Below are 27,881 nucleotides of genomic sequence, written 5' to 3'. Positions count from 1 at the left end.
CAGGGGTCAACTATCAAAAACAATCATGGCTGACTAGGTTAGTGGCATCAATGCCATGGTAACAACACGACTTTAGTATCAGCCTTCTATGCGTGGTCCTTTCAAATGCAATTTGCTATGAAAAAATGGATTCCTCAAATATATCGCTAATAATGATTTTACTTTGTCTGTGACTATAATTAAATTGACCAAGATCCCAATCAAAGACTGTCATTAGCCTTTATGTCCGCTGTCCATCCTGTTCATATCTCGACTCTCTCCTGTGCTCACTCGGGAACCGATTCTTCATTGAAAGTGACTGGTAGGGGGTTTTTGTGTGTGTTTTATGCCGTATGGGGGCAAACACCAAAGTGCTAAAGATAATTTGAGTTCAGATTAGTCTTTGTGGATGCTCAGTGGCTGACATGACTAATGGTCTGAATGACAGATTAAAGCTGCTAACTGAGCAGGGAACTTCAGCAGGGGGTGTCTTAGGTTGTGTTTACTGGACTGTGCCATGGAAATTGATCAGAACATTGCATGATGTTTATAATCTTGGCAGCCCATATTTACTTCTAATGAAGAACTTATGTTGTGATTGTTTGTGAGTGAGCAAAAAAAAAAAAAAAGGTTTCCAGGGATCACACTTGACTGAAAATGAACAAAAGAATCAAACAGTGTGAACACAGCTTCTAATAATGACGCGCAATTAGAAAGTTGTCTTACAATTTATGATCTATTTTATAGGAAGTCACACTGTGGTAACAATTTGTCTTGATTTTTGTATTTAGCACCTGGTCCCTTCTTCCAAATGGAACATAATATACGTGTCTCAGTCACACTCGATGTATAAGTAATGAGCAAGGGGCATGCAGGGTAATTATTTCATTTGTTTAACTTGATTTACTGAAGCAATAAGACAGTGCATAATGAAATTATGGCAGTCATAATATAGGGAGAACTAAATTGCCGTCAGCCGTCTGTCAAATGTGTTGCCGTGTTCTCACTGAAGCTTTTTCGAAGTGTTTCTCGCCAGAGGACTTGACATTTCTGCACGCGTCCTTCACCTCCTACTTGTGTATGCAAAGGTGTTCAGAGTTTCTCTATAGAGAAATCAACATAGAGAGCAGGTAGAACTTGACAATCAAATAGGCCAAAGGACGTGTGGAAGCACAACTGAGCGCGTCAATGAAACTTCAAGCTGCACCATTTTAGGAAAATGCCCATCTCGAGCCAAACAAAAGATCGTATAAGCGATCGATTAATTACTTGGTAAGGTGTTAAAAAAGGTGATTTGGGGTCCCCAAAGTAATTACGGATATGCTAATGAACATACCTATTGTACCTATCAATGTACAGTACCGTTCAAAAGTTTGGGGTCACAAAATTGTTTGGGTGACCCCAAACCTTTGAACGGTAGTGTATATATTTATTTAGATAATTATTTATAGATTATATATATAATCTTCTGTGTAAAAAATCTTATAATATATATGTATACTTATATTCATAGATTATATATAATCTTATATATGACGTGACTAACAAATCATTAATCATAAAATATAATTTATAATATTTAATTCATAATATTTTATTATAATAATATTTACACTACCGTTCAAAAGTTTGGGGTCACCCAAACAATTTTGTGACCCCAAACTTTTGAACGGTAGTGTATATTCGCATAGATATTTTCTTAATCCGATGTTATCTGCATAAACGTGCTACTCCACGTGAGTTTCTGAAATGTTACTAACGCACTCTTAATTGGCTCGAGGAAAACTGTAAATATGATTTCACCTATAATTGCATTTGCTTTGGTTCATCCGTGGCATGTTCTGGATTAACACATTTGCAGTTGTGATTAAAGTCATCTACTTCTACATTAGCCCCGGCTCGTACTTGGAGTGCAGAAAAATGGGATTAGCCAGATAAAGTTAAGAGATTGGATGCGACGAATGCTAATGGTTGGTAAAAGTGACCCACGGTTGTTTGATTTTAATCTATTAATGAAAAAGCGAGTAAAGCTGTTGCCATTAGACTTTTTTGTTTACCCGTTCTCGTCTCTGGCGGAGCAAAGAAAGCATCCGCATTACAAGGACCGCAGGGTTTCTATCATGAAAAAGCTCCGGGAAAAAAACCCACTTTGATTGCCTCAATTGATATGCCTGCTGGGGTGATCAAGCACAAAAGGGCTGATTGGAAATTTCACAGTGCGCTGCTGCTAATTTACAAGGTGCTACTGTTTTTTGAGGAGTGCGCCAGCGGTGTAAATATCCATGTTTAATCTTGTGAGTTACCGTTTTGGACTCTTCTGTGGTCAGGGAAAAATTGCAGCTTTCCCGGAAAAAAGGCCCGGGGCTGTTTGTTCTAGCTTTTAACAATATCAGCGTCCTCTGTTCTCGGCGGATTTTAACTAAGGTGTCAATTACTACCGCTGACAATAGTGACGGCCTTTGCCCCATTTTGAAGCAGGAAACACTAATCAATTAAGTATGAATAAAGCTTTTATCAAACAACTGAGGTGAATGTGGTTGTACACTAAAAAGCAAACACCTGGATTGAGCCTTTAGGAAATTACTGCAGTTTTCCTAATCTGACACTATCATTACTAGTAGTAAGTGTTTTCTTTTTTTTTTTAACACCCAAATCAAACAAATACATTTGAGTTAAGATCTGGGCATGATTAAATCCGGAAGGATGGATGGAATATTTGACGAGGAATTATGGCATTCAGTTGACATCAAAAATCCTTTTATTTGTCGTTTTGTTTTTATTGCCATGTAAGATTAATGACATCAGAATGCTTTACCCTAATTAATCTGAACTATATACCTTAATGCTGGCTGAAAGTAGATTTAGAAATATGACGTTGTGGGTTGTGAACGCAGCAGTATGCGCAAAGATCAATTCCACTTACAAGCGAGCTGATACAGTATCTTCCTGATTCTTTTTGACAGAAGTGCCTTGTAACAAATGTAGTCCTCTGATGAAGAACAATGTAGGTGGAGTATAAAAAGTGTTTCGTGAGCGGAAGAAGATGAATGTGCACATTTTATGTAATCTTCTGGATGGTTCTAGGGCGTTATACCCAATGACTATTTATTGTACTATCTTTACGTTTGACATATCATTCATTCATACCGTTGCTCTTTGCTCTCGCTCCCAGTCCTTATTTTTAAATTGATTCTCACGCCTGGAATCTTTTCCGGTCTGTACCGCCGAGTACGTCGCCCAACCACTGGCTTACCTCCTTGGAGGGGACTCTGGATCCCTTCCGCCGAGACCACCAGCTTTCCACCATGGCTATGAGACAGGAGAGCACCACGCCGGCCGCTAGGACGCAGAAGACCCCGGCGAAGCTATGGATGTCCAGGGCGTTGTTTTGCCGCGGTTGCACCGAACTGTAGAGTTCACAGGGGCCGTCTTTTGGCCACCACTTGAGTTTGAGTATATCCATGTCGCCGTTCTGTTGAAGTTCCAAGATTCTAGGGGTGTCAATAAAGAAAACAGAAAGGTTAATACGACGGTCCCTTGTTGAGCCAACAGCTTGAATAGTAGCCTCTACTGTTTTGGATCGAATTTCTGTTGGCTTGATCGGACTCTCTGCTAGAGGGGGTATTGACCAAACATTTGTGAACAAAGGACTTTGAATTCTTTGTAAGGTGTCTGTCTGCATGAGAGTTTCATTTGTTTGTCTAATACAGACTGCTAGATTAGCCTCTCAGGCTAATTGCAGACTGTTTAGTTGGGTTCTAAATTGGGATCAAATGGTAATAACCTATATTGTTGTGTTTTAACATTTTACATTACTTTAATGATTTTGTACTTCTGAATTAATGTTAAAAAATGAGATGCGTGAGGTGCATCAGCCACTGAATGTTTATTTCCATACTCGTAAAAATGGAATATTTACGATGGAGTGTTTCTCTTGAGGGCCTGATTTACGAAGATCCCAGCTGAACACGAGTGTAGTGCACAAGCACGTATGTGTGAAGTTGCCCAACTCATTTTTGTGAGTGGCTGGCCGTCAGCTACTCTTTATATTGTAGATGTAACTGCCAATACCAAATACCATGTTGTTTCACATGACCTTTGTCAACAAAGGTTATGTTTCCTGGCAAGATCCAGTTGGCCACTACTAACCAATAAAGTGCACACAATCTATATTATGTTTTACAGTAACACCTAACTATAGGATTTCTGTGGCTATGAAGCAAAGCATGAAGAGTGCACTCAATGCGTATCATTGTCAATGGACTCTTAAATAGCCCTTTGTTCTCTCAGTTTTATTGTAACAGATGCTAGGCAATGCACTTGGCATTCACAGCATGTTTTGGTGGTTCAATAATGCTTAGCAATGCTACAAATTGCATTGCTGAATAACAGTAGCTCACTGAAATTTTTATGGAATTCCAGAAATGTTTACCCGAGCGCAAATGTTTGCCAGCGCTATGTTATTCTGCCTTTTAGACACAGTATTGAAAGATGCAAAATCAGGCGGCACAATTCATCTCAGGTTTGATAAATCACATAGCAGAAGCTAAATAATCTATTTGAGCATATTCCGCTCATGATGCGTAACATGAACTGCACGGTAATATTGCAGTTTGAGTTATTAACTCAGCTTCCTTTTCTATTTTCAGGAGCAGTCCAATGAATGCCTGGTATTAGCCATGCAAGCATTTAATAAATCAGGCCTTTAAAGAGCTCAAGGCAAAAACAAATGTTTTATGATAGTGATAGTTTGGACTCATACATTAAATATGATCACAAATACGTGTAACCGATCTCAATGGGGAACTCTGTTTCAAAGTCAACCAAATCAAATGTTTAAAAAGAGCAGCTTGCAACCCCACATACAAACTACAAACAAATGAAAAGCTGCTTAATTCCTTAGTGAATAATTGATATAACTAATTTTCATTATTGTTAAACGCAAAGAAAACATGAAGGCTAACCAACACATTACTGACAACACCACAGACATTTCTGGAATTGCCGTAGAGCCTCTGTTCCATTTGAGGGCAGTGTTGTTCCACGATATCCCATCCCCGAGTCCAGAACACCAAAAGTGGGCTGTCAGACTCATCGTGGCTAACATTAATATGTCTTGCAGCACAGCAAGAGTACACCGCCACAATGTCATTATGCAGCCAAGCCTCAGTCCAGCGATTGATAGCTTGAAAGAGAATACAGCTCAGAGGTTGATGGGGTTCCTCTGCTAGCCTTCAGCTGATGATTTTAGTGGGTCATTCTTGCTTGGGTGCAAATGGATGCACGCACGCACACACACACACACACGTTACATGCATTCTCAACCTCTGTTTGTTCCCAACTGAGTGCTTAAAAAGGGTGATGTAGAGTGCAGGCGAGGAGAGGGACAAAAAAGAAGGGCAAATTGGGAACGCAAAGACAATGCTGCGTCTCATCATACCAGCACATAAACATGCATTACTGGCAGAATAACAACCTCCGATACTCACAAATAAAGGGGGTTAGAGGGACGATTATAAAGTTAACGACCCAGACATATGTGATTTGTACATTGCGACAGATGTTGTGGAATTTCCTTGAGGAGGAAGAACCTTTGCGCAAATCCAGTGACAGCCAGCTGACAACAATGACAGTGAACGTCCCTCATCTTTATCAGGAACACACGAGATGGCTAGGCATCAAGTCATGCAAATGAGCCTCACAGATGCTTTACATAATGAATTTCCTCCACAATAGCTGGAGAAACAGGGCCCATTAGATTGTGAATCGGCTAAAATGTTTTAGCATGACAACAATGTCACTGTCGTTCAGGGATCATTCTTTTATTACATCCTGGACCCATGTGAGAAAGAAGTTATTTAAAATGCATGCTGAGACTGGAAATGAGAGGATAACTGCTTTAACCCAACCACCCCTAAGCATATTGGACAATGTTCCAATGTGAATTGACCTCAACTACCTTGTGTTAGATATTATTCCAATTAATGGAGGACTCCCACTTTGATGAAAGACAATCCTTGAAAGTTTTGCCAAGGTCAGCTGAAAATGAGAAAGAACCTCATTTTAACTTGTTTGGACAAGTCAACGGTGATGTCACCTGGGCTTTTTAAGATGGTAATAAAAAAGGCCCTCTTTTCCCATCTCTGTAAAAGTCAAAAACGGCGGTAAAGGGGGAGACAGATGGCTTTTCATAGCGAGTATATTCAAGCCTTTCCCCAAACTTTGGGACCCAAAGTTTGTCAAACTTATTATGCATCTGTCAACAACATATGCTATACATACAGAATGTGCTGGAAATGTTCCAAGACTAGTGTCAAGAATCGGCCACAAAGATGTATTAAGTGGATAATTGATCTCACTAAAACAAATGCTGACAAATGGAAACTTTACCAGCAGTAAAATTGGGTAAAGCCTAAAAAAAATAATACATAAGAAAAAATAAATGGATAAAATGTCTTCATACAAAGAGAAAAATGAACGACTATGAATTGATTTATGTGGGGGGCTTATTCCAGCAAGCTAGTGATTTGTGATCCATTTGAGGATAAAAGCATGTACTTAATAAATGTCAACATGTTGGCATTTCAAGTTGAAAAGGGTACAACAACAACAAAGAATAACTAATAAGGCTTCTTGATGATCAAAAACATAAGGAAGATAAATCCCCTACGCTCTTCCCATTAAAAGCTGATAGGGGCTGAAAGATGTGACTTAGCTGCAGTAACTTGGAGGGGCTAAAGGTGTATTTGCAATGGAGTGCCGTAGCTCTTCCCTTTAATATGATGTCGTCTGCCCATGGCGCTCATCATCCATCATTTGATACTACGCAATTGTCCTGTAAAATCACCTGAGCTCATTGAACAAAATCCATCATGAAAGTCTTTTTTGCAGTTTCTTAAGAACGTACTTCATGGAAACTTGGCAGGCTTACTAAGAACATACTTGTATTTTTTGTTTCCATTCATCATAGGACAGGGTTATTTTGCAGGATATTTTCTTTGGACATGCTTGAACATTTGAAAAGAATAAAAGCACTGTACAACAAATCGTGATTTTGCCATAAGAGACTTTTACATTTTTCGGAATAAAGCTATTTAGTAAAAGTTTCGGATGTAGTGAAATACTTAAGTTTTAATTCAAGTACCAATTGACATTGGATGCTGATGCGCATCTGTGACAACATCTGAAATAACTATAATAGTTTAATGTGTTCTTTGTCGATTTAAAAAAAAAACATGACAATCATTTTGAAACTCAAAATAGCGGTCACCGTTGTTCTTCATTTATCCGGAGCCTGTGGCTGACAGGCGGGATAAAAGGCCACTGTGCAGCAGTCTGACAAAAACATGGCTCGAGTCAAAGGTTTCCCGTGGTACACCATCTGTCTCTATCGCTAATTTGGCTGGAGCTGTCTCACTGAAATATGCCTTAGCCCCAAAACACACAACCACACACACTTTTTCGTGGTGTCGCAAATGACAATAGCAATGCGAATTTCCACTCAGGGCCTGGGGATTCAACATGTAAATTATTCAGAAACAATGGCAATGTGAGAAAATATTAGAATTGTGTTCTTGTGAATAACCAAAGTATGAGCAGGGACAATTGTGTCACTATTTTCAGTCTTTGATGATCGTCCAATAGAAATGTATCAGAATTGATAATGCGGTCGATTAACGCTCTGATGCAGCATGTGGATCGTCATTATTACACGTATGGGGTTTATTTGTGTTCATTTGAGTCATACAAAATATACAGTATTTGGCTCAGATTTCAAAGTAATAGTTAACGAGTCAATCTACGAAAAATTCAACTTACAAACAGCCTCTCGGAATACATTGGGTTTACATATCTTGGTGACTTACGAAAGAAAACAGCACCATTTAGCACGATTACCAATTTACAAAATTCATAACCGTCAGAGGCTGTGATCTGATATAATTTCTAGTTTTTGTGTTTGCTTTTACGGTTTTGGCAATCAAAATCACAACAAAGTGACTATTTTCTTCACAAAAGTAGCGATGCTTCCCTTCTCTTGCCTCCAGCTAACACCGTGATGTCATCATGGCGTAAGCCGTAAAGGGGTGCATTCATCTATACATAGTTGTCACCTTTAGTTCTTCACCTCTGAGTGTCATATCATTGGAAATTCCGCAACACACCAATTCAAGTATAGATTTCCATGCAATGTAGGTCTCAATGTCAATGTTAGTCTGATGCATTAGGGGATTAGTTTTTCGTGTGCAGATTAAATGTGATTTCGAGTAAGTGCCAGTTGACCTGCGTGTGCATTTTCACATTTTAATGGTCAGCAGCTACATAAACAATACATAAGCGCATGCGTGTATGGGAATGTGCTCCTGAAACAATTGTCGTGTGTGTCTGTGTGTGTAATACGTGATCACCTTGCTTTAAGATCGTTGACTTTGACTGGGAAGATCTATAATGACTTTAACACTCCCACTGGATGTTAAAAGCAAATGAGGAGAAGGTAGCCCACCTGACGGAGGGGGCAAATGTCCGCCTTACGAGCGTGTCAGTTTGTGTGTGTGTGCGCTTCAGGTCCCCGACGCATCACTCTCGCTCTCTGCAGTGGGGGACTGGATGTTACCATGGCAACTTGAAGCCAGCAGCCTTGATGGCGGGGTGATCACACATTATTAATTGAGTTGAGCGGGTAGGTGGGTGGGAGACAAGGGAGGGTGGTTGAAAAGGAAATGACAAATAGTGTATGATAGGGTGTCAATGTTTTTAGAGTGTGTCAGCTGCTATCATCATTATGGTTTGAGATTGAAGCTATATTAAGATTCATATGTCAAACAAATTGGCAAAGCCAATTTGACTTTGTGCCAGTCAATGTCGACAAAAAAAAAGACTCCATTAAATATTGTTAGAATTAAACAATAGGAGGCCTGCACAACTAAAAGTTTGTTTTTAAAAAGCAGGTTGGAATATCATCAATATTTATTTGAAGTTTTTCACCTCAGAATAAAAAACGTATTCTTCGGTAACATGCAGATGAGTTTGTCGATCATGCATCAGGTGGGACAGTTGAGAGCCTTTCAAAAGTGCTTCGACATACTCGTAACTGTTCCCGCAAGAGGCAATGAGCCTCAAAGTGTCGTCACGCTGCCGCGCTACGACCGCCACTGCAAAACATCCCTGCGGCAGCTGCATTCTCTTTTCTCGATGACTTTTGCCTCGACGGCGGCAAACAATTCTCCGCCAGCGACAGTGGGAAGTCGCCGTGAGGTGAGAGGTGGAGGGGGAGTGATTGGAGTGACTCATAGGACATGATGGAATATAGAGTAAGAAATTGAGAGTAGGTTCTGTCGAGATCGAGGTCTGACAACAAAATCAGGCGGCGTGGAAAGTAGGTGGCGAGGGAGAGAAGACAAAAGGATGAAATGGAGAAGAGGCGTGGAGAACAAAATGAGCTGAGAGGAGGTAGAAGATGAGTGCAGTAGATGGACATGAAGTGTGGAAATGAGTTTGTTTACTCTGAGATGAACGTGTGACTGTCAGCTCCTTAGATGAGAACAACACTGGGCTGACAGCTCACTTACTGGCTTAACGCTGACATCATCACCTGGTCTGTATTGTGTAAAAAATTCATCTTTGGAAACGAATATCATTTATTTTGGGTGGGGGGGGGGGGGGGGGGCTGTGTCTGGAGGCAGATGGGCATAAAACTGCATTTTGAGTTCAAATCTCCTGTGAGTGAGTTATTGGGCTTTCATGATAAGCAAAAGTTGAGTGGATATCTCAATTTCTGAACCAATGATTCGATACACTGGTAAAATCTTGAGAGTTGTGAATATCAACTGTGCCTGTGTTTGTCTTTGAAGGGACATTCATATGTTGGATGTATTGCACCGTGACGTGGGGACATTTCTTTCAAGCACTTATGGCAAATGGTATTGGTCTACTTGACTACGTGAATTCCATCACAAACGGGTGGCTTGAATTGCTTCCGTACCACTTTTCTCAACGAGCTCGAAAGATCGGCAATTTCAGGGTTATTAGTTTTATTTATTTTCTCCTCGCGTACAGTAATTGCGCAAAGGTAGCGTTAGAGGTAGTCAGATATTTTTTTTTTTTGCTCATCCCGGTCAGACGACCATCATTGGATTGAAGAGCATGAAGGAGGAGGCTTGCAGGAGAAATGTATCTTCTGTTTTTTTTTTTTTTTTTTAATTAACTTGTCTGTAATTGGATCTGGGAGTTGGAAGGATGGTTCTTTCATTTCAAAGACAACGCAGGTTCCTGTTCTAGAACAATGCGTTTTTTGCCTTTTGATATTTGTATCGTTTCAGGCTTAGTGTGCGCCATAAGAGCCAAGACGAGGAGCTCGATCAGGGAAGATTTCTCCTTTGAAAGAGATTAACCATGAAATTATGATCATGGTCTTTACTGTTATGTGACCCCCATTCATCTGAGAATAAGTCAATATCGCACATCCTCAATGGGGTTGTTTAATGGACTGTAGCTAGTGGAGTCTCTCGATCACACATTGGTCTTGCTGTTAAATGCGCAAGCCTTTGAAAATGGCCAGTTAACTGTCCCTTTCACGCAATGAAATCAGGAGCATTGTTCTCAAAAATCGAGCCAGAGCGAGCGTTTGTACCCTCAGGCTCACAAACCGGGCTATGGCGACATTCTCGAAACAACTGTGGTCACTCATTGGTACCGTGTTCTCTAACGAATTCCAATACAGGCTGAAGTGAGACGTAAACACAGTTGGTGCCTGATTACAACAATGTTTGTCACATTTCATTGTTTCCCCAGGAGCAATTCGAAACTATTTTACAACAAAAGAAAAAACACAAACCTGCAACACTGAGTTGGATTTGTCAGTAATGTCCTTGTTCACAACTTCCTTGACTACAAGACTAAATTGTTCATTTGATGAATTACAAAGTATTTTATTATTTAAATCTGAAGGGGGTGAATGAATACCAAATAGATTTTTTTTTTTGTACCACACGGTAAAATGAGTCAAAATATCTGTTAGCGACAGTGAACTGCATCATTTTGTTGATTTGTCCAGCACAGCAGCGGGTCTGTGTGTTCTCATCAAGAGCGGCAAGATCAATTAATAAAAAGAGGCTCATCTTATTCAAACATTTGGCTTGTTTTTTGGGGATAAAAGCTGGAAGAACAAAACTGAAGCACAGCCGCACGTCAATAGACGTCAAGACATTCAGCGCATTTAGCTTTTGATCAAGATTCATTTCTGGTGCCAAATGTTACTCACTTTAATGACCATACTTATATGAAGAGATGTTATGGTGGCAAAACATGCTGAGCTCAACGTTACAATCACACTGCGTTCAGAGTGAGTGTTTAAAATGATTTTGAAGATGGATGAGTCTAGCTGGCCCAGACATATTAGACACAGCAGAGAACAATGATGATTAAATATTAATCAGCAATACGATGAAGAAACGACTCCTAGCACACATTGAAAGTAGAAAAATAGTTCCATCCATCACCAGAATAAAGTTTGGGCTTTCTTTGTTTTTTTCTCTTGGTGCAGTTAAAAATAATTCAAAATAATGGAGGAATAAGTGAAACTTTTTTTTTTATACAGGCGTGTTAAAAAAATGCAATATGTTAGCCTTTTTAAATATAATGTTGCTAACAATATCATCTTTTTTATTCATCCGCACCAAAAATAATTTAGCTGGCACGACACTTCCCCTTCAATTATTTAAATGAAAGCAACCTCCACAATACTCCCAAAAATGTCTCTTGCAGCAAAAGTAAATTTTAATTTTTGTGTGTGTTATTAATGGAACGGTGACTCCAACCATTGCTTGTGCTACCATCAATGGCAACAGATTAGACTATTTTTTTTTAAAAAGATCTCAAGATACAGGACACATACATCGAGGAAGCGATCGTATTTTTTTTGTTCCGCCTCATAAGAAGGCATGAATAGCACAAAGAGCACTACAGGATTAAGGACACAAAGGGAAACCAGGACCGTGAAAACAAGACTATCCTACTGTGATCCCGCAGTGCCCGGTCACGGAGTCGCCACACTCCCGTTTGCATGCGGAAGCCTTACAAGAGGGGGATGAAAAGGTCTTTGGTCCCTTAAGCAAACTTAGAAAAGCTCGCTAATTCCAATGAGTGTTGGGAGGATTCTGTACGTTAGCTAAGATTTCAATTAGGCCTCATTAAGGTGGAGCGTGTGGGTGAAGCGGAGCAGATCATCAAAGCTGGAACAGGATAAACAACACAGTCAAGTCAAACGTTCATTAACCGTCATTAACACGTTGAGCGTGTGAGAGAGGGAGACCTTGGCGTCATTAATAGGGAATAATAAAGATTCAATGAATTCACAAAGTGTGTGGGCTGCACTTGACTGATCGATTGCCAGCGACAGCGACAAACAGATGTTAGACATGCGACGACTGCGCAGGCCGTTTACAAGCATTCTGCCGGGACCCAAAACGCGAGATTTACTCGGACAAAAGCAGTTTTATGTGCACTTCAACGATGCATTTTATTTTATCTATATTGTGGCTACTTTACAGAATAAACTCAGATGCTTATTGAGGTTTTCTTCAAGGTCGGCAATAACAAAACTTTCACAAGTCGGTTTATCGATAGATTTTTAAACTGTAATGTATTTCTGAGAAATTTATTGCCCTGGGCGCCGCTTGCCAGAATACTAAAAGCATTGAAAAAACAGTTTGTAAGCGACATACGGCTAACTTTGTTTTCATTGGTCCCTGCAGCACTTTAATGTAATCTGAGGAGAATTTTGAGGGGGAGAAATTGTTTCAACACAAGCAACAGTAGTTTAACCTCAATTTATTGTTTGGGTAAGATATGAAAAGAAAATAAGCAAGCTGTCAACAGAACAATGACAAAAGCAAGCTTGGCTGGCTTAAAATGTAAATTCAGAGAAACCTCCCTAAGGTCATTAAATGCAGAAAGACAGTTACGTTCTCAGCAAGCGGCAGGATGAACGAGCAGAACAAAGACGCCATTTGCGGGTCTTTGTTTAAATGTGTCTGCAGTAGGTTGGATCCCAATTTACATTAAAAGTAAAACAAGAATCATACCAATGTCAGTAATGTGTGAAAGAATAAGGAAGAGAAGTAATAAAAGTTCTTTTAGCAGAAGAATTAATCATACTATACGATTTTATATAAAGTATATAAGAGTACACACACACACAAAAATTTAACCCCCCCACAATTATTTCCTCTCAGGGCTTCAAACCAACTTGTGTGTAGCTGTCAGTTGAAATTAGCAGACTACGAGTATCCCTTTCCACTAGACTTTTTCTGACTCTGGCAAATCTGCAGGCTGTCTGCATCCATCAGAAAAACACACAAAGACAAAAACACAAAGTCAGCCACTGCATTTGTTCTCTTGCTGCAGCAAACACGCCCAGACGGAGGCGCTTCACCTGACCTCTAACAATGGCTTCTTCTTCACAACAAAGTGGTTGAAAATGAGGATGTTAGAGGAGGCTGTCTATTTCTAAAGACAATGGCCTCTTCTTTCTCTCTCTCTAAAGTGTCAGAGACAATCAGTCCGTCCTCATCCCTAAAAATACCTCCAGGGATTTGCAGGCAGTCGCTGAGAGAAAGGAACTTAAATAAGATGACAAACATCCACAAGCAAAATGCACTGTGCCTTTTTAGGTATAACGTACTAAACTCATGAGGGCATCTTTTTGCCATTAAGATCTCTTTGACATAATATATTTTGATTCAACATAAGGAAGCTTTTCAAAGAAATTCAACTTTAAATACTTGATAAAAGTTATATATTAGCAATGGACAAGATGAATATCTGATCACTCAAATGTGAAATAAGCAACAATATTGCTAAACTGAAGTGGATCCAGTAGTGATCCTTGTCCAATACCTTTCGATACATTGAAAGGGATTATTGATCTGGATCACTCAAGAACCTCAATTGACAGAATCCTTAATTGGCTGGAAAGAAATGTCTTTGACAAAAATGTATTCTGTTTGCTGTTGTTGTCCTTGCTTTGTGTTAAATATAAATAAACAGAAGAGACAAGCAATGAGTGGCACAAACCATAAAAGTGCAGCTTTGTCTCTACAAAAAATGCGTGTTGTCAAACTATCAACGCTACAGGCAAATGTTGGCCTTTTATAAAACAGTTTGTGTGCATGTGTTTGTGTTTAAACTCTCATATGCACATTTGTACTTTGCCTCACCCCTTCCAATATTTCTTCTTAGTTCTGTACTGAAGCCACTACTAAAGTGCATTTAACATCAACTTTTTTTTTAATCTCGCTAAGCATGCACCAGGCGTGTGAAGGCTAATGAGTGGTGTTTAACAATAGATCCGTTCACACAATTAAACTGTAGTGTGGTTTGTATGGTCGAAACCAATTGCATATATGGCCTTCGACAGTAATCAGCATCTTGTTGAAAGAGATAGTGAGCAACATATTAATTCTGCTCGGAAATACTCTTTAAGAAACAGTCGCTCTTAAAATGTTTGCTTTGACAATTCCATTGAAAAACGGACTTATAATTGATAGAAATTGAATAGAGCCATGGAAGAGCAATGTTGATCACAGACAAGCTTCTATATTTTGCCTCTTCTTGGAAAGACCCCTGGGCACATTCATTAAAAGAGGAAAGCTGCGCTATAAAGACACGAGTACTCCATACGCAGGCCACCAAGAAACCCTTGAATTTATACGACTGCAGCTGCAATGCGGGGGCTGCGAGGCATCTATGGACCTACAAGGAAACAGGCAAGGCACAACTCACCACTGGATCGGTAAAATAAATAATAACGTGGTTTGAGACTATTGTTGCTGCAAAATAATTCACTGTAGGCATCATTGCAGTAGATATATATGTGTGAAATAATCATATAGTTGAATCTAAATAATTAAATAAGCATGAGAGCATGTTGTGATAAATAGACAAATATGTAACCAGGGATATATGCGTGTTTAACTGATGCATGCAAGTATATTTTTGATGGAGTCACATTCAAATGAGAAAGGAACATCTCAGGGGGGGGGGACATTCATAATAAATGAAATGTTGTGTCCTGCTTTAACATTGTGGAGTTGACTTACTAGAGTTTCATATTTTAAGATGAGTCACGACACTTTGATGTCGTGTTTTGGCCACGTGGAACAGGGACGACTATTTATTTATTTTGATGTAAGACCAACATGGTAAACAGTTTGATCTTAAGGGGTAATTTTTCCCTGCCCACCTAGAAATGGGGAAAAAAAAATCTTTTCACTGTGTTTTTACGGGAATCATGTCTTGAGACACCAACATGCATAACAAATGTTGTGTTGCTAAGGGAAACTGGCAGGCTAAATAAAAAAAATAATTAAAAAAGGCATCATTTATTAATTCTTGTCAACTTTGATGTCACTGCCTAGTGTGACGTATGTAGGCTTATTTAACTGGGTCATTTGCACCTGATTGCCAAGTTTCATGTGTTTATGAATGAATGATATTGGGTATTTGTCAAAATCGGATATATGGATTAAAAACTGGATATACATATTAAATCATGATTAGGCACTCAAAGACTTCTCAAAGACTGACAGAGTGCAATCTGCCTCTAGGAAGATATACAGAGCCTACCATTTGTTCTGCTATTAGTTGCCGTCTGGACTAAAGAGACAATTTTCAAGCATCCCCGAAGGCAGAATTTTATCAAAGTGGAAATTTTTTATTTTGTCAAACTGAATTTAAAGTGATGATTGAAAACCTGTATGACCTTTAGACAAGGAAAGAATGAATATGAGAATTCATCTCGGGAAATTCGTTTTTACAGACAGTTAGCCTCGGAAGCAGGGCGGCTGCACTTGTGAAGTGGAAATACATACATTTGCATGTCAATTGCGTCTTTTAAGAGCAAACAATGATGCCACCTTGAGGGACCGGCTCCTACCTCTGGGAGAAAATGTCTCTGTAGGGACTGCCGTGCTGCATGGCAATGCCGTAGCCGCGATCCGGCGCATTGCTGCCCACCGTGTAGAAGGAGCAGTCCTCGTCGTTGTTGGCGACGTACTCCAGCACCGCCGCATCCCACACAAATCCAAAGCGGCCGTACTTCACCTGGAATAAAACGTTAACGGCATCAAGACATGGGACATTCTTTGAATGATTGAAACATTTCTGTAAATCAGATGGATCGGGGACTGCACGCATATTCCAGATGGCCGCCAAGGACTAATTTATCACAGACAATATTTCATAAGCGCGCCGCAGCAAGGTTATCTTTCTCTTCTGAGATAGCAAATTTAAATGGAAAAACAACTTTGCTGCTTATCGTTCCCTCTCGACTCTAAATGCGGGAGTGTTATTGGCTTACTGGCTCATTTTATCCCTCCTTTGTGGGGTACTTGTAAAGTGCTACCTCCACAGCTGAATCTTTGGACCAACAAAACCTGCCTCAAATATCGTACAAATTATGCATGGCATCCAATTCCACTTTTTTCCAAAATCTTTTGAGTGGATTGTTATTGAACGCTATGGGCAAGCCTGTTTTTGTGTCATAATTCACAATCAGCATCTGTTCCGTAATAGCCAAAGTTCACACAGCCTTACGGTAACAATAAGCACACCTAATGTTTATGCAGAGAAATAAAAAGTAAAGAAACCAACAACTCAGCGGTGACACTTGGATAACTTTCCCTCCAAACACCTTTATTTTCACTTGGTGTGTCATAAAGTTTAATGGTACTTTATGAAATTTTCAAAGCCTCTCTGTCTTTGCTGAGCGCATGTGTTTCACCTCAGTCGGCCTACGCACACCGACTGATACCTGCGAACCGACAACCACCTATGATTGGATAATTTCACAGTTCGTAGTCCTGTGAAGTCGGCGTGTGTGTTGAGCGGTTCGAGTGTGCGCGCAATCATTCAGCGTGGGGCTTCAGAATGTATTTTTTTCAACTCTTTACAGCTTTTCAAACAAACTCAAAACGTTTTTTTTTTTTTACTTTTAAGAATAAATTCCCGACTTTCCAGTATTGTTTTCGATTAGAAAAATATTAGCAATATATTAGCAATAGGAGCAATATTACACACGTTCAGTACCTGATTGTCTAACTTATTCACATAATGCAAAAATATTTGGTTTCTTGTTTTCTGTTCCAAAACTTATTTACAACTTTTTGACCTTGGCGGCATTGGTTGTCTGTGCTCAACTTTCCCTTTTTTTCATAGCTCACAATATTCAGAGAGCAGACTTGAGAATAAACACATCTTTTCACTGGATCCATTAAATAGCTGCAAGGTTGCAACATTCATTGTGATGCTTCGGAGATGAACTCATTATTTTACACTGCTAAACTTTATTTTCTACTTCTCTTGCCAATGTGTCTACAGGTACTTCTTTGAACAACAACGGATAGGAGAGGCTCTTGTCCTTGAATCACAAACACATAGCAGCAGGGATGTTGATGACAGAAGAACACGTGTGTTCCTGTGGAATTTCTTATCATGCAGGTTGAACTATTGACATGCATGAGCGTTAGCCCAGGACTGAGATTTTACATCATGCCACAAAGTGCTTAAAAAAAAAAAGTGCAAAACACCCGTGATCCAAAACGACACAACCTGTAATTTTGCCAGCATCTGCTCCATGCCGCTTCTTTGACTGAGGCCACTTAAGAAGGATGATCACAAGCCTGCTGGCATGTTTGTGTTGATGACTGAAGTACTTAAGTCATGATCAGGACCGATTTGAAGTTTGCTGAGTGGGAACTCTACCATGAAACCAAAGCAGGCTCCACATGTACTGACAATTAGGCTTAATTTGAGTTGTCAGTCACCACTTTAAAATGCCAACGAGAAGGGTTTACAACTTCAATGCGAAGTTCAGATAATGATATACTGCCTCACACAGGTCAGCCTTGGAATTGCATATGGTTTGGGGGAGGAGACTTGATGGTGGTGATGTTAAAAAAAAATCAAACCATGAGGAGTCCAATGACCTGGAACATGTAGCTGTTTAAAAGAAAAAATGAAATGCAGAAAGAAAGAGAATTGGACTCAGAGGTTATGGTAATCCCACTTCAATCAAACAAAAACACCTTAAAAATAGCTTTTATGAAGACTAACCTGCAATGTGCTCTCATTAAGTGTTTTGGGTGCAAACATTTTACAATTTTAAACCATGCCTGGAGTATACAGCAACATTTTTAATCAAACGGATGCCCAAATTTGTATTAGTGTAAGGCCATACTGTTTGCGCTTAGTACCCTCTTGGGGGCTTTTAGTACTTTTATTGTGTGGGCATAAGAAAGCCGTTGACTTTTGCCTCGAGTGAACTCTGTGCTAAAAGTGTTGACTCTGAGGTCTTTGCTGGAGCATGTCTAAAGTTGCGCCAAGGTAAACTTGATCAAAAGTCCCTCAAAGCGCAACAACACGACTCCCAGCAGCCCGACAACACACCTACACATCACTCCTAACCGTAGCATCAGACCTTTTTTGTTTGCCTCTCACAATTGACACCCTGCTAAGATCCATAATCACAGAATTGAAGGCACCTCGGTGTTTTGCTTATATTTCCATTACTTTTGTCACTCTTCATTTTGATCCTCTCCACCTGGGGAGTAGAGTAAATTAACACAATCATGTTTTTATTTTGTTGTTTACATAGAATGTGTCCTGTTTTTTCCCTTTTGGGGGGGGCGCTCATTTGACCAAGAAATGGACAATGATGGTTGGGTTATTTTTGCTGCAGGTTGCTGTTGCATGGTACTGAAATACAGTTTATAAAAGTAGTGGCAAAGTTATGAGGTTGAAAAATGAAATAGCAGTAGAAGAAAAACAAATGTGATTTTATTGAACTGAGGGCCTCGGGTCGATTTTTTTTAGTGGGTGCCCAACAAAGAGTTAACTTGTATCTCGAATGTCTACTTTAGCTTTGTGCCTGTTTGCATGTCATCTTGCATCAGTCTTCTATGACTTTGAATCCTGTGATTCAGAGAAATAAGAGCAAAGTAGGCATGAGACTTTCGTGGAGTAAAAAGAAAAGAGCAACTGCCTGCAGATACACTCGCATCCCCATATCTTCACATCTTAGGCCACACAAGCCAAAAACTCCGACTCCAGCCTCGCTCCCAAATAATTGCAACTTGTGCTGATTTCTTTTCAAACAACTCTCGCAGCTACTGTTTTGGATCCAAAAGCACACAGTGCAAGATCAAACGTCTTCTTTCTACCTCCGAGCATCTTCCTAACCTCGTCTCTCCGGATCGCCGCCGCATCTCGCTGACTCTGCTGCTGCTTTTGTTTAATTCTCATTTGAACAAATCAAGGGATTACTGATTCCTCCCCCGTCGAATATTCCGTCAGGCTTCCAGAAACATGTGCAGACATTTGAATAAAAATTACATTAGGGGCAAGCAAAATCGATCACGGCGCAGCAGAGACATGCCATGTGTCCCTTCGTGAGTCTCAGAGCCACCATGTCTGGAGATCAATTTTGTATTTGCCTTTGCTGTCAATCATACTCCCCCACCACTACTAGCTCTGTTTTGGTATCGTTTATTGGTGACTTTTCCGATGCAGACCGCTATACTGTATATGTGTGATAATAAGATTGGCTGACACTCAGCTGTGTTCTTGCAATTGTCATTTCCTCATATTGTGCAATTGAGCTCCGCATGCGTACTGGAAATCAGGTGGCACTCAATTTCAAATGTGAAAATGCACAAATAGTATTACAGTAGATTTCCCTCCGCCCTCATATTTGTTGTTACTGTCAGACACAATAATATTCCACTTCAGTCCTGAAGGTGGAGGTAGTGTTCATTACAGCATGGTTTACCACACAGAAGAAGTGACAAAGAAGTTGCAAATTAATTTTTGATACTTGACGTAATGTTTTTGAGAAAAAAGATTAAAAAAAGGTGCCAAATTTTACATTGGTAGTAGTAACAATTTTGAAAGCTGACTAACTATTTTAAAAATGTAAATCCAATACTACTTGTAGCGCAGTGTAGGCTAATGACAGCTTTGCGCGCAGGTGGCATCAATCCTCTGGAGGAGTTCTGTCCGACTGCTCGCTCCAGTTGGCTCCGTCCCCCTGGGATTGGAATCTGACAACTTCTTCATTGCTTTTTTTTCTTGGCTTTGTTGTTTAATTACCCTCGGCTGTCTTCAATGTTTCTTTGGGAAGCGTGGGAAAGTAATAAAATACAAAAAAATAGATTAATACATCCCCCATTGTCACACCATATGCAAATGTTTGTTCAGACTTCCGTTAAGCCGATGAGAGATATGATAGTGGAAGTGAGGAGTAATTGGAGACAGATGTGGAAGACAGATCATCCGCCATGGATCAGTGAGCCAAAACCAAGATGCCACCCTTAATAGGATGCGGCAAGAAAACCATTAATTTTCTATTTTCTTTTCATCCTCCTTTTGTTGGATTATACTTTATTATTTATGTGTTTCTTGCCTCTACAAAGATCACATTGCTGCATTTTATTTGGCATCTGAAATCCTAATTGGTTCTTTTGCACGTGTATAAGAGTGCGCACTAAAGGGTGGCAGGTTTCTTGAACGTCTGCCTTGTTGGCATCCTGTTGCCTGGCAACAGGAGACCTCAAAGTTCATCAAGAAACCAATCAGTCAACTAACTAACCAATAGGGATATTGCCCTTTTCCAAAATGCTTTTGTTACACACATTTAATTCACTTTTAGTGGAGCACATTAAAATCAAAACATATACCATATTTTTCGGACTATAAGGCGCACCTAAAAACCTAAAATTTTCTCAAAAGCCTTATAGTCCGGTCCGCCTTATATATGGACCAAATTCCTAAATTTAAACTGGCCCCAAGCATTGTGTCATGAAATCAATAATAAGTGGCCCGCTGAAGACCATAATTCATGAATCAAAAAGACTATGGATCATTATTTTGTGATTATAAAGTAATTTGTTGCGTCTGAAGTTGAAATCAAAAAGATAAACTGGAGAATGATTTGACTTGGATTAAAAATCTGACATGATGCATTAATGGTGCGCCTTATAGTCCGGTGCGCCTTATATACGGACAACGTTTTAAAATGGGCCATTCATTGAAAGTGCGCCTTATAGTCCGGTGTGCCTTATAGTCCGGAAAATACGGTAGTTGTATTATGAAAAATGTTTCTTTGAATTGCTTGTATACAACTGTGGTAAGTATGCATACAGGTGGAAGGCACAGTGAAAACATTCGATTTTCTTTTCAGTGTGATATAATGTAGTTGAAGAGCGGCCCAGGGTGATGAGATGGTTTTGTCCATTCATTCTGCCATCAATCGTCAATTTTCAAACAGGCAAAGCTATTTTTCCCCCAACGACGCAGCTCGCTAGCCCCCCCTACTCAGTCAGCCATTCACACAGGCTCCACACAAAGAAGCAAAAGTGAATCGTGTCTGTCACCTCGCCGCTCCCAACACGCAGGGCCAGCGAGCGACTTCAAGGTCATTGCAGACTACAGAGCCGTTGGACTTCTCAGAGCGAATGACAGCGGACTGAAAGAAACTGCGGCGGAAAAAAAAAAGTCTTGAAGTTTTTGGTGAGTGTCAGAAAGATGAGCAGTGAATTAAATTGTCGACTTTGTGTCTCTCGCTCCAGTGTCACTCAAGCGTATCTCTGCTGCTGATCATTTCTCTCCTAATGGAATAAGTCGTCTCTTAATAGTTGCCAAACTGTGGCACGTCACATTTCGTAATACGGCGAACTTACGTTAATTGCAGCCTAGTGCACTCCACTCCAAATATGTACAATATATTCAATTTCCTCACACTGCCCCTTTTTTTCTGTTGTAAAATTGAACAAATCGATGTCTGATGATGATTTTTTCGCTCTTTAATAGTCAGTCTGTGATGTTTTTGCCGCTGATAGATGGCGGACACTCGTGGAAATTCCCACTGCTTTGCCGGAATGACGCCAATTCACTTCACATGAGCCCTTTGGCAAGGTAGTGAACTTCTAACTCATTGGGAGGCGCTCTTATTTTTTGCAGAGCACCCTCAATCTCTCCAGTGGAATACATTCTGTAATGTTTGTTTTTGTTGGCTCTTGTGTAGTCAATAAGAGAGTGGAAAACAATTCATTCCGCCTTCAGGGACTCATAAAGTTTTTTTTCCCTTCTTCTGCTTCCTCGACTTTGAATCCATAATATCCACCCATGCGGGCTTTTTAAAGCCCTCCAGAAATAAAAGAGAGGGCTGTTAGCTGTAGCTTAAGGCTTCGCGGGTGGAATAAAACATTGATGTGGGTGCAATGTTCCGCACACATTGTTTCTAGAACACGCCAATGAGTCATGACCTCTACGAGACCTCACACAATCCAACACACACATGTGCGCACACACACATACACGCGCGCATGCACGCACACACACACACTGTATGGACCTGTCAAGTGGCGAGGGAACGTTTAATTTGCAAAGCCCGCCGGTCCTCATCGCATGGTTGGTGACTAGCCTCAATGGCACACCTGTCACCCGACAGCGCATGCACTCTTGCTGCGTGTTGTTAACATTCCTAGCTGGTCCAAGCTGGACTACGAAACCCAGTTCATGGGTCTCTCGTAACATGATTAATCCTGTGATTTTACCCCGTGGCTGACTGCTACAGTGAAACCTCATTCATCATGATGGTTAAGTTCCAGACCCACTCAAGGTAGGTGAAATTATATACAGCCACCCCAAAGATTAAAAACATTTAAACTCTATAAAACACACTTTAAATGTATTGTAAATGTATTTGAATGCAAATTGCAAGCAACCGGATACAGGAATACTCTCAGGATTATAGTTACATTATTTTTTTTGTCTTTAGGAGGTAGAGCATAGTAGTGGGGTGTCATGTGACATTTTTTTTTTTTCATCTTTGTCCAGTAAATACCTATCAGGTGTCTGGAGGGATACACTGTTTTTCTTTATATTAATTATTTCATTTAATTGAATTATTTCATATTTTAAGTTCTGTGGTGATAGCTCACAATCATTCTTAACCCCTTTAGTTCCTTTTTGTTTGCATATAAAAAACCCTATGCTTTATTTTTCCCCCCTAACATAGTAATCAGATATCATTTTATGGATTTGAGGGTCTTTGATGGATTGCTTCTCTTGTGTTGCCGTTGATAGCATCAGCTTTCTATGCAGCAGAAAGCAGAACATTAAATCATAAAATTGAAAGCCCGTATCGGAAATTCACATGCAGTCGGGGTTACTGGAGTGCATTTGTGAGCTGAAGATGTCGTTCTATTGCTTCACGTTTTCACTTTTATTGAAGGTGGGTAAGCGGAACGGCTGAGGTGGATCACGCAAGATTTTGGCAGGCCCGTGAGGTTGTCGTGCCTCTGTGCGTAGAGGAGCAATGAAAATGCAAATCATCTTGGACCACATTGACTTGTTGAGTCCAAATGGGCCAATAAGAAGCTGGGCGAGGTGATTTGGAAGCACTTTGATGGTGTTTGCGATCCAACTGGGCTGCGTGCCTGTGTATAAAAGGTCACGACTCCTCTCTGTGAAATGTGTCTTCCGATTGAGTAGTGAACTTTAAGGATTGCTGTTTCTCAGGGGGGGAGGCTGAAATGGCACTGGGTAGAGCTCAGACAATGCTGCTAAACAATCATTTCAAAATAACAATTGACTGGAAAGCGTCACAGATAGCCACGCTTGCAAACCGCATTTTTACTATTTGCAAATTCATCTAGTCATCCTTTTTTTCTCGTTACGCACAATAGCGTGAGTATTAAAAGATCAACACGCATATTACAAATTGCCACATTTCACCAAAGATGTCTGACTGCATGATGATCATCTTAAGCTATTTACTGACAGAAGGATTAATCGGAGCTCTTTTCCAGCTCAAGTAACTTTTGACGGCTCGTGTAATATTTCTCATTTCAAGTTCAAAGCTTTATTCTGATGTCTTTGCAGAAGGGTTTATGAGGACTCAAGCTGTCATCACAGACTTTAGGCTGTTTTTGTAATCATTTTGGCTGTCTGTGCTGTTTTTTTAGTTTAACTGTTAGCCATCACCATTTTGATATTTAGACTGATTATAGGTTAAAAGAAACCATTCTAATTTTATTCAACATTAACAGAATTTACAACAAAATTATTCACAACCACTCACAATATCTACTACACAAGGGGAACAAAACCAGTCCACTTTAAAATTTAAACATAGATGTTCAAAGCCTGAAATCTTTTGAGAATAAAGTTTTCCGCTAAAGAAATGATCGTACTACTGAAAAATATAAGGTTAATGATGTCACAATATTTAGAACGTAATATTATAAGAGAATAATTATAATATCCCTACCCATTCCTAAAAAAACTGCTATGAAAATATCTGTAATGGTATTATTTATTTTATTATCAGAATTTCCGGTATAAAATATCTTGCAGTGGTATCCATAAAAAACACAGGTGAAAAAGTATGGCCATCCCTAACAATTTGCGTTGAACTTCCCAGCTTTGCTTTGTGCTTTCCAGACACACCCATCGAGTCACATTATGGATCACTTTAGCAATCATTTTTCTAGTAGTGTTCCCTCATTATGACTTTCCTTTTTATCTTTATCAAACTTTTTTTTTTGTAAGCGTCAGACTACCTCACACTCCCCTCAGCCCGGCCCGGCTAGCCGACGCCCTCCTCGGCTTCGTATGATCTATGGCTATATCGGTTTTTTTCCAAAAAGTCCATTAGTAGCTGGCAGCGGGCCGTTACCTCCTCCACGGACACAGATAAAGACGCCTGGCGTGGCTGCCCTGTGAGCCACGAGAAAACGAGAGGACAGAGCGAGTGGCCAAGAGAAAGATGGATGCACTGCAGGAACACCTTGACCGCCGTGGCTCGGAGCCCAGCAGCCAGAAAAGAGAGGAGTGGTAAATGGGAAGATGATGAAAACAAAAGAGAGACGACAGCACAAAGGAGGAGAGAAGGCTTTGCGAAAGTGAAGACAAATGAAGCCACAAGACAGACTTTGTGTCGGATATTGTCCCAAAAGAAATTCCCTCCTCCATTCTTCTTTTTCATACTTTTTATCTCGGGAATTAAGATCGCTACCTAATGCTTCACTTTCGGTCAGGCTGGCGGATTTCTTATCTTACAGTCGAGGCCATCGGGTCGCAAATTAATCCTGTTGTCAAACATGGCCAATGTGGTTCATTGTGTCGTCGTCTATTGGACTAATTGCATTGCTGCGTGCTGCCTCATTTCACCCCCTAAGACAAACCAAGTGTGTAATCTCCCACGCTTTGCCAAATAGAGAGAAATAATACATGTTCTAAATGTTTTGGACCAATAGCTGGCATGAAAAAAAGAAAAAAAAAACAATTATATACAAGATTTAAATTACAAGTAAAAAAAAAAGAAAAAAATCCAGAGGATGCAGCTGCACTATTATGAGGAAAATTAACTTTTGTAAAAAAAAAAAATATATATATATATACATGCATGCAGCACATAGGCAATGGAAGGAGTCTCTCTGTTAAATGAATCGTGTTGATGGAAGGAAACGGCTGGTTAGAAGCTTTGGCCGAGGGCCACTTTTACAAGCGTCGAGCATTAAGTGAGGCCATTGCAGGTTTATAGACGCCATCAAATATTCTGTGATTTCATCTCTTAAAACGGTGTGGAAAAAACCCCCTGTGAGGACTGATAGATGTGCTGTGTGTATTTCTAATCAAAAAAGAAAAATACTAAAAATACCTTTAGCCTATGGTGATAAGCACGTCTGCACAAAAGTTTCTGAGAGTAAAAGAAAGTAACACTGTTGTAGAAATTGTTTTGCAGAGAAGATATGCTGCATTTTCCCCCTTTCTGACTGCGTCTCGCTCCCTTTCTTATAATTGTAATAAATCATAGCAGCATGCATGTCACATACAGGCAAGTATCCGCCGAGGACCACCCTGCTTTTCCACCACGTGTGCGTTATCTCGGCCAGGCTTTACAATAAATACAATAACAGCAAAGTTGTAGTCATTGAAAATATGCACACGCACGCGCACACACAATTCCAAGCACAGTTAGTTAATTACATTGACTGTAAGAGATGTGCTTGCCAGATCCTGTAATTATTACAAATGTAAGAGGTATAGGTGTTGGAGAGTAGAATATAGGTAAGAGGCAGCGGAAACAGATGACAAATAAGCCGAAAAGGAGGACGCGCTAAATACGACCAGCTGGAAAACTAGCAAATTGGGCAGGATAAGCAAATGCAATTCATGTAAAATGTGCTACGTTGAGGAGACCCTAGGGAGAGTATTTCTGCGTTTAGTAGCATTTTGTGGGTGCTTTCGAAAGAAGTGCAAGACATCAATTCGTCTAGCCGTCCAGAGAGACAGAGAGAAAGATAAAGCGAGAGATGGAGAGAAAGAGAGTGAGGTTGTCATGTGACTGATAAGATAAAATAACTTTGGCTGTCTTGACTCAGGGATGAGTTAAAATCCAGAGTTGCTCCAAATCGAAAATGCATTCCTAATAAGCAAATTTCCGGCTTCTCCTTTCTAATGCTTTTGTTTATTTTAAACAGCAAACAGTGTCCTTTACTGGTGTAGTGGTTCCATCCCATCTCCAGCAGTAAAGTGTTGGTTTCTCACCCCCACCCCCCGAGTCTCCCTTTTCTCACAAATCACCGTCTTATTCGAAAATCTGCCACTTCTTCAATAGCAAGACTCACCTCTTGCTTTCTGCTCCTTTTCGTTTGCCTTTTTGCCCGAATCTCAATTTCAACACAGGAACGTAGTCATGGCACGCACATAAGCAGAGGATTGTAACAGCAGGGAAATATGTTTGCTGTTTGGGCTCGTTGGGCGGAATTCTAATGAGCTATCACACTCTGCAGGAAACGGAGCTTTCTCTCACTCTGATTTCTCTTTTTTTTGGTTCGACGTCTTCCATCTGCCGACAGGGTGATTTGCATTTGTAGAAAGTAGAAATGCCAAAAAGGCATTTGGTTTTAGCCGAGGCTGAATTATTGCCGAGGATATTGTGCACGGTCGTAATCGGGAGCGGTGACGGATGTATATCAAGGATGCTTTCTGTGGCGAGTTCACTGCTGTCGGATAAAACGCACTGCAAACAATATAAATAAGATGCTAATTTTCATAAATCGAATGAGCGTCGTCATTTCGGACGCAAGTTGAGAAGCGTCAGACATCCTTAGGGAAAAAAAAGCCTTTTTCCATTCCCTGCTACCGTCACGGCAACACAGATGGCCGCCGTGCGGCATAACCTTGGCAACTCGGACCGACGGCTCGTTGGCGGGAGGCCGCTTTTAAAAGGACGGTGACAGTGACACGAGCGAGAAAAGCGTGTTCATGCCGGCCACTGACACACAAACGCTGCTTGACGGCTGTAATGCTGATGCTGAGAGGCTTGGCCAAGAGGCTGAGGAATGCTTTTATTTGTCCACCTCTCCGGGATTGAATTTAACACCATTACTGGTTTACAGTGTAACCTTGTTTAATGCTATCGGTGAAAATATATGCTGCAGATGATGTTAGAAAAAATTTGCTTTCAGTCTGTCAGTGTGAATTGTCTGTAGGTGACCAAAGATTGACCCATGATTGGTCTTGGGTGGAACCCACCATTCATCCAAAGTCAGCTGGGAAAAGCTCCAGCGCACCCACGACACTGGATGAATCACTTTATCAGGTATATTTAATGAAGTGTCCAGAAAGTGTTTGTTACTTATCGCACAAGCATGCTAATTCAACTTTTTTTTTTAACAAAGCGCATTTGCATATAGTCACTTGCCCTCATGTTAAACTTCATTTCGTGACAAGCCCATTTGCCTTTCCCATAATGTAGGCCTTATCACGTCTGTCCATTTAGCATAATGAGTCTAGAAATTATGATAAAAAAGTGCTGTCATTACTTCACCTCTACTACA

The 27,881-nt window shown here is 40.2% G+C and overlaps 1 protein-coding gene across 6 annotated transcripts in view; it reads right to left on the bottom strand.

Moving 5' to 3' along the window:
- Positions 1-27,881, bottom strand: part of grid2 (glutamate receptor, ionotropic, delta 2) — a 257,463-nt gene that overhangs the window by 8,233 nt on the left and 221,349 nt on the right. For all 6 annotated transcript variants that reach the window (XM_061278264.1, XM_061278269.1, XM_061278266.1 and 3 more), the window contains 2 exons: positions 15,911-16,077; positions 3,233-3,470 (listed from right to left, as the gene is read on the bottom strand). In XM_061278264.1, the coding sequence (XP_061134248.1) occupies positions 3,233-3,470; positions 15,911-16,077 (405 nt within the window). The remainder of the gene's footprint in view (positions 1-3,232; positions 3,471-15,910; positions 16,078-27,881) is intronic.

Source organism: Syngnathus typhle, linkage group LG5, assembly GCF_033458585.1.
Source record: "Syngnathus typhle isolate RoL2023-S1 ecotype Sweden linkage group LG5, RoL_Styp_1.0, whole genome shotgun sequence".
NCBI classification, from domain to species: Eukaryota; Metazoa; Chordata; class Actinopteri; order Syngnathiformes; family Syngnathidae; genus Syngnathus; species Syngnathus typhle.
The sequence above is the reverse complement of the archived record's forward strand: the minus strand, read 5'-3'. Positions and strand labels throughout refer to the sequence as shown.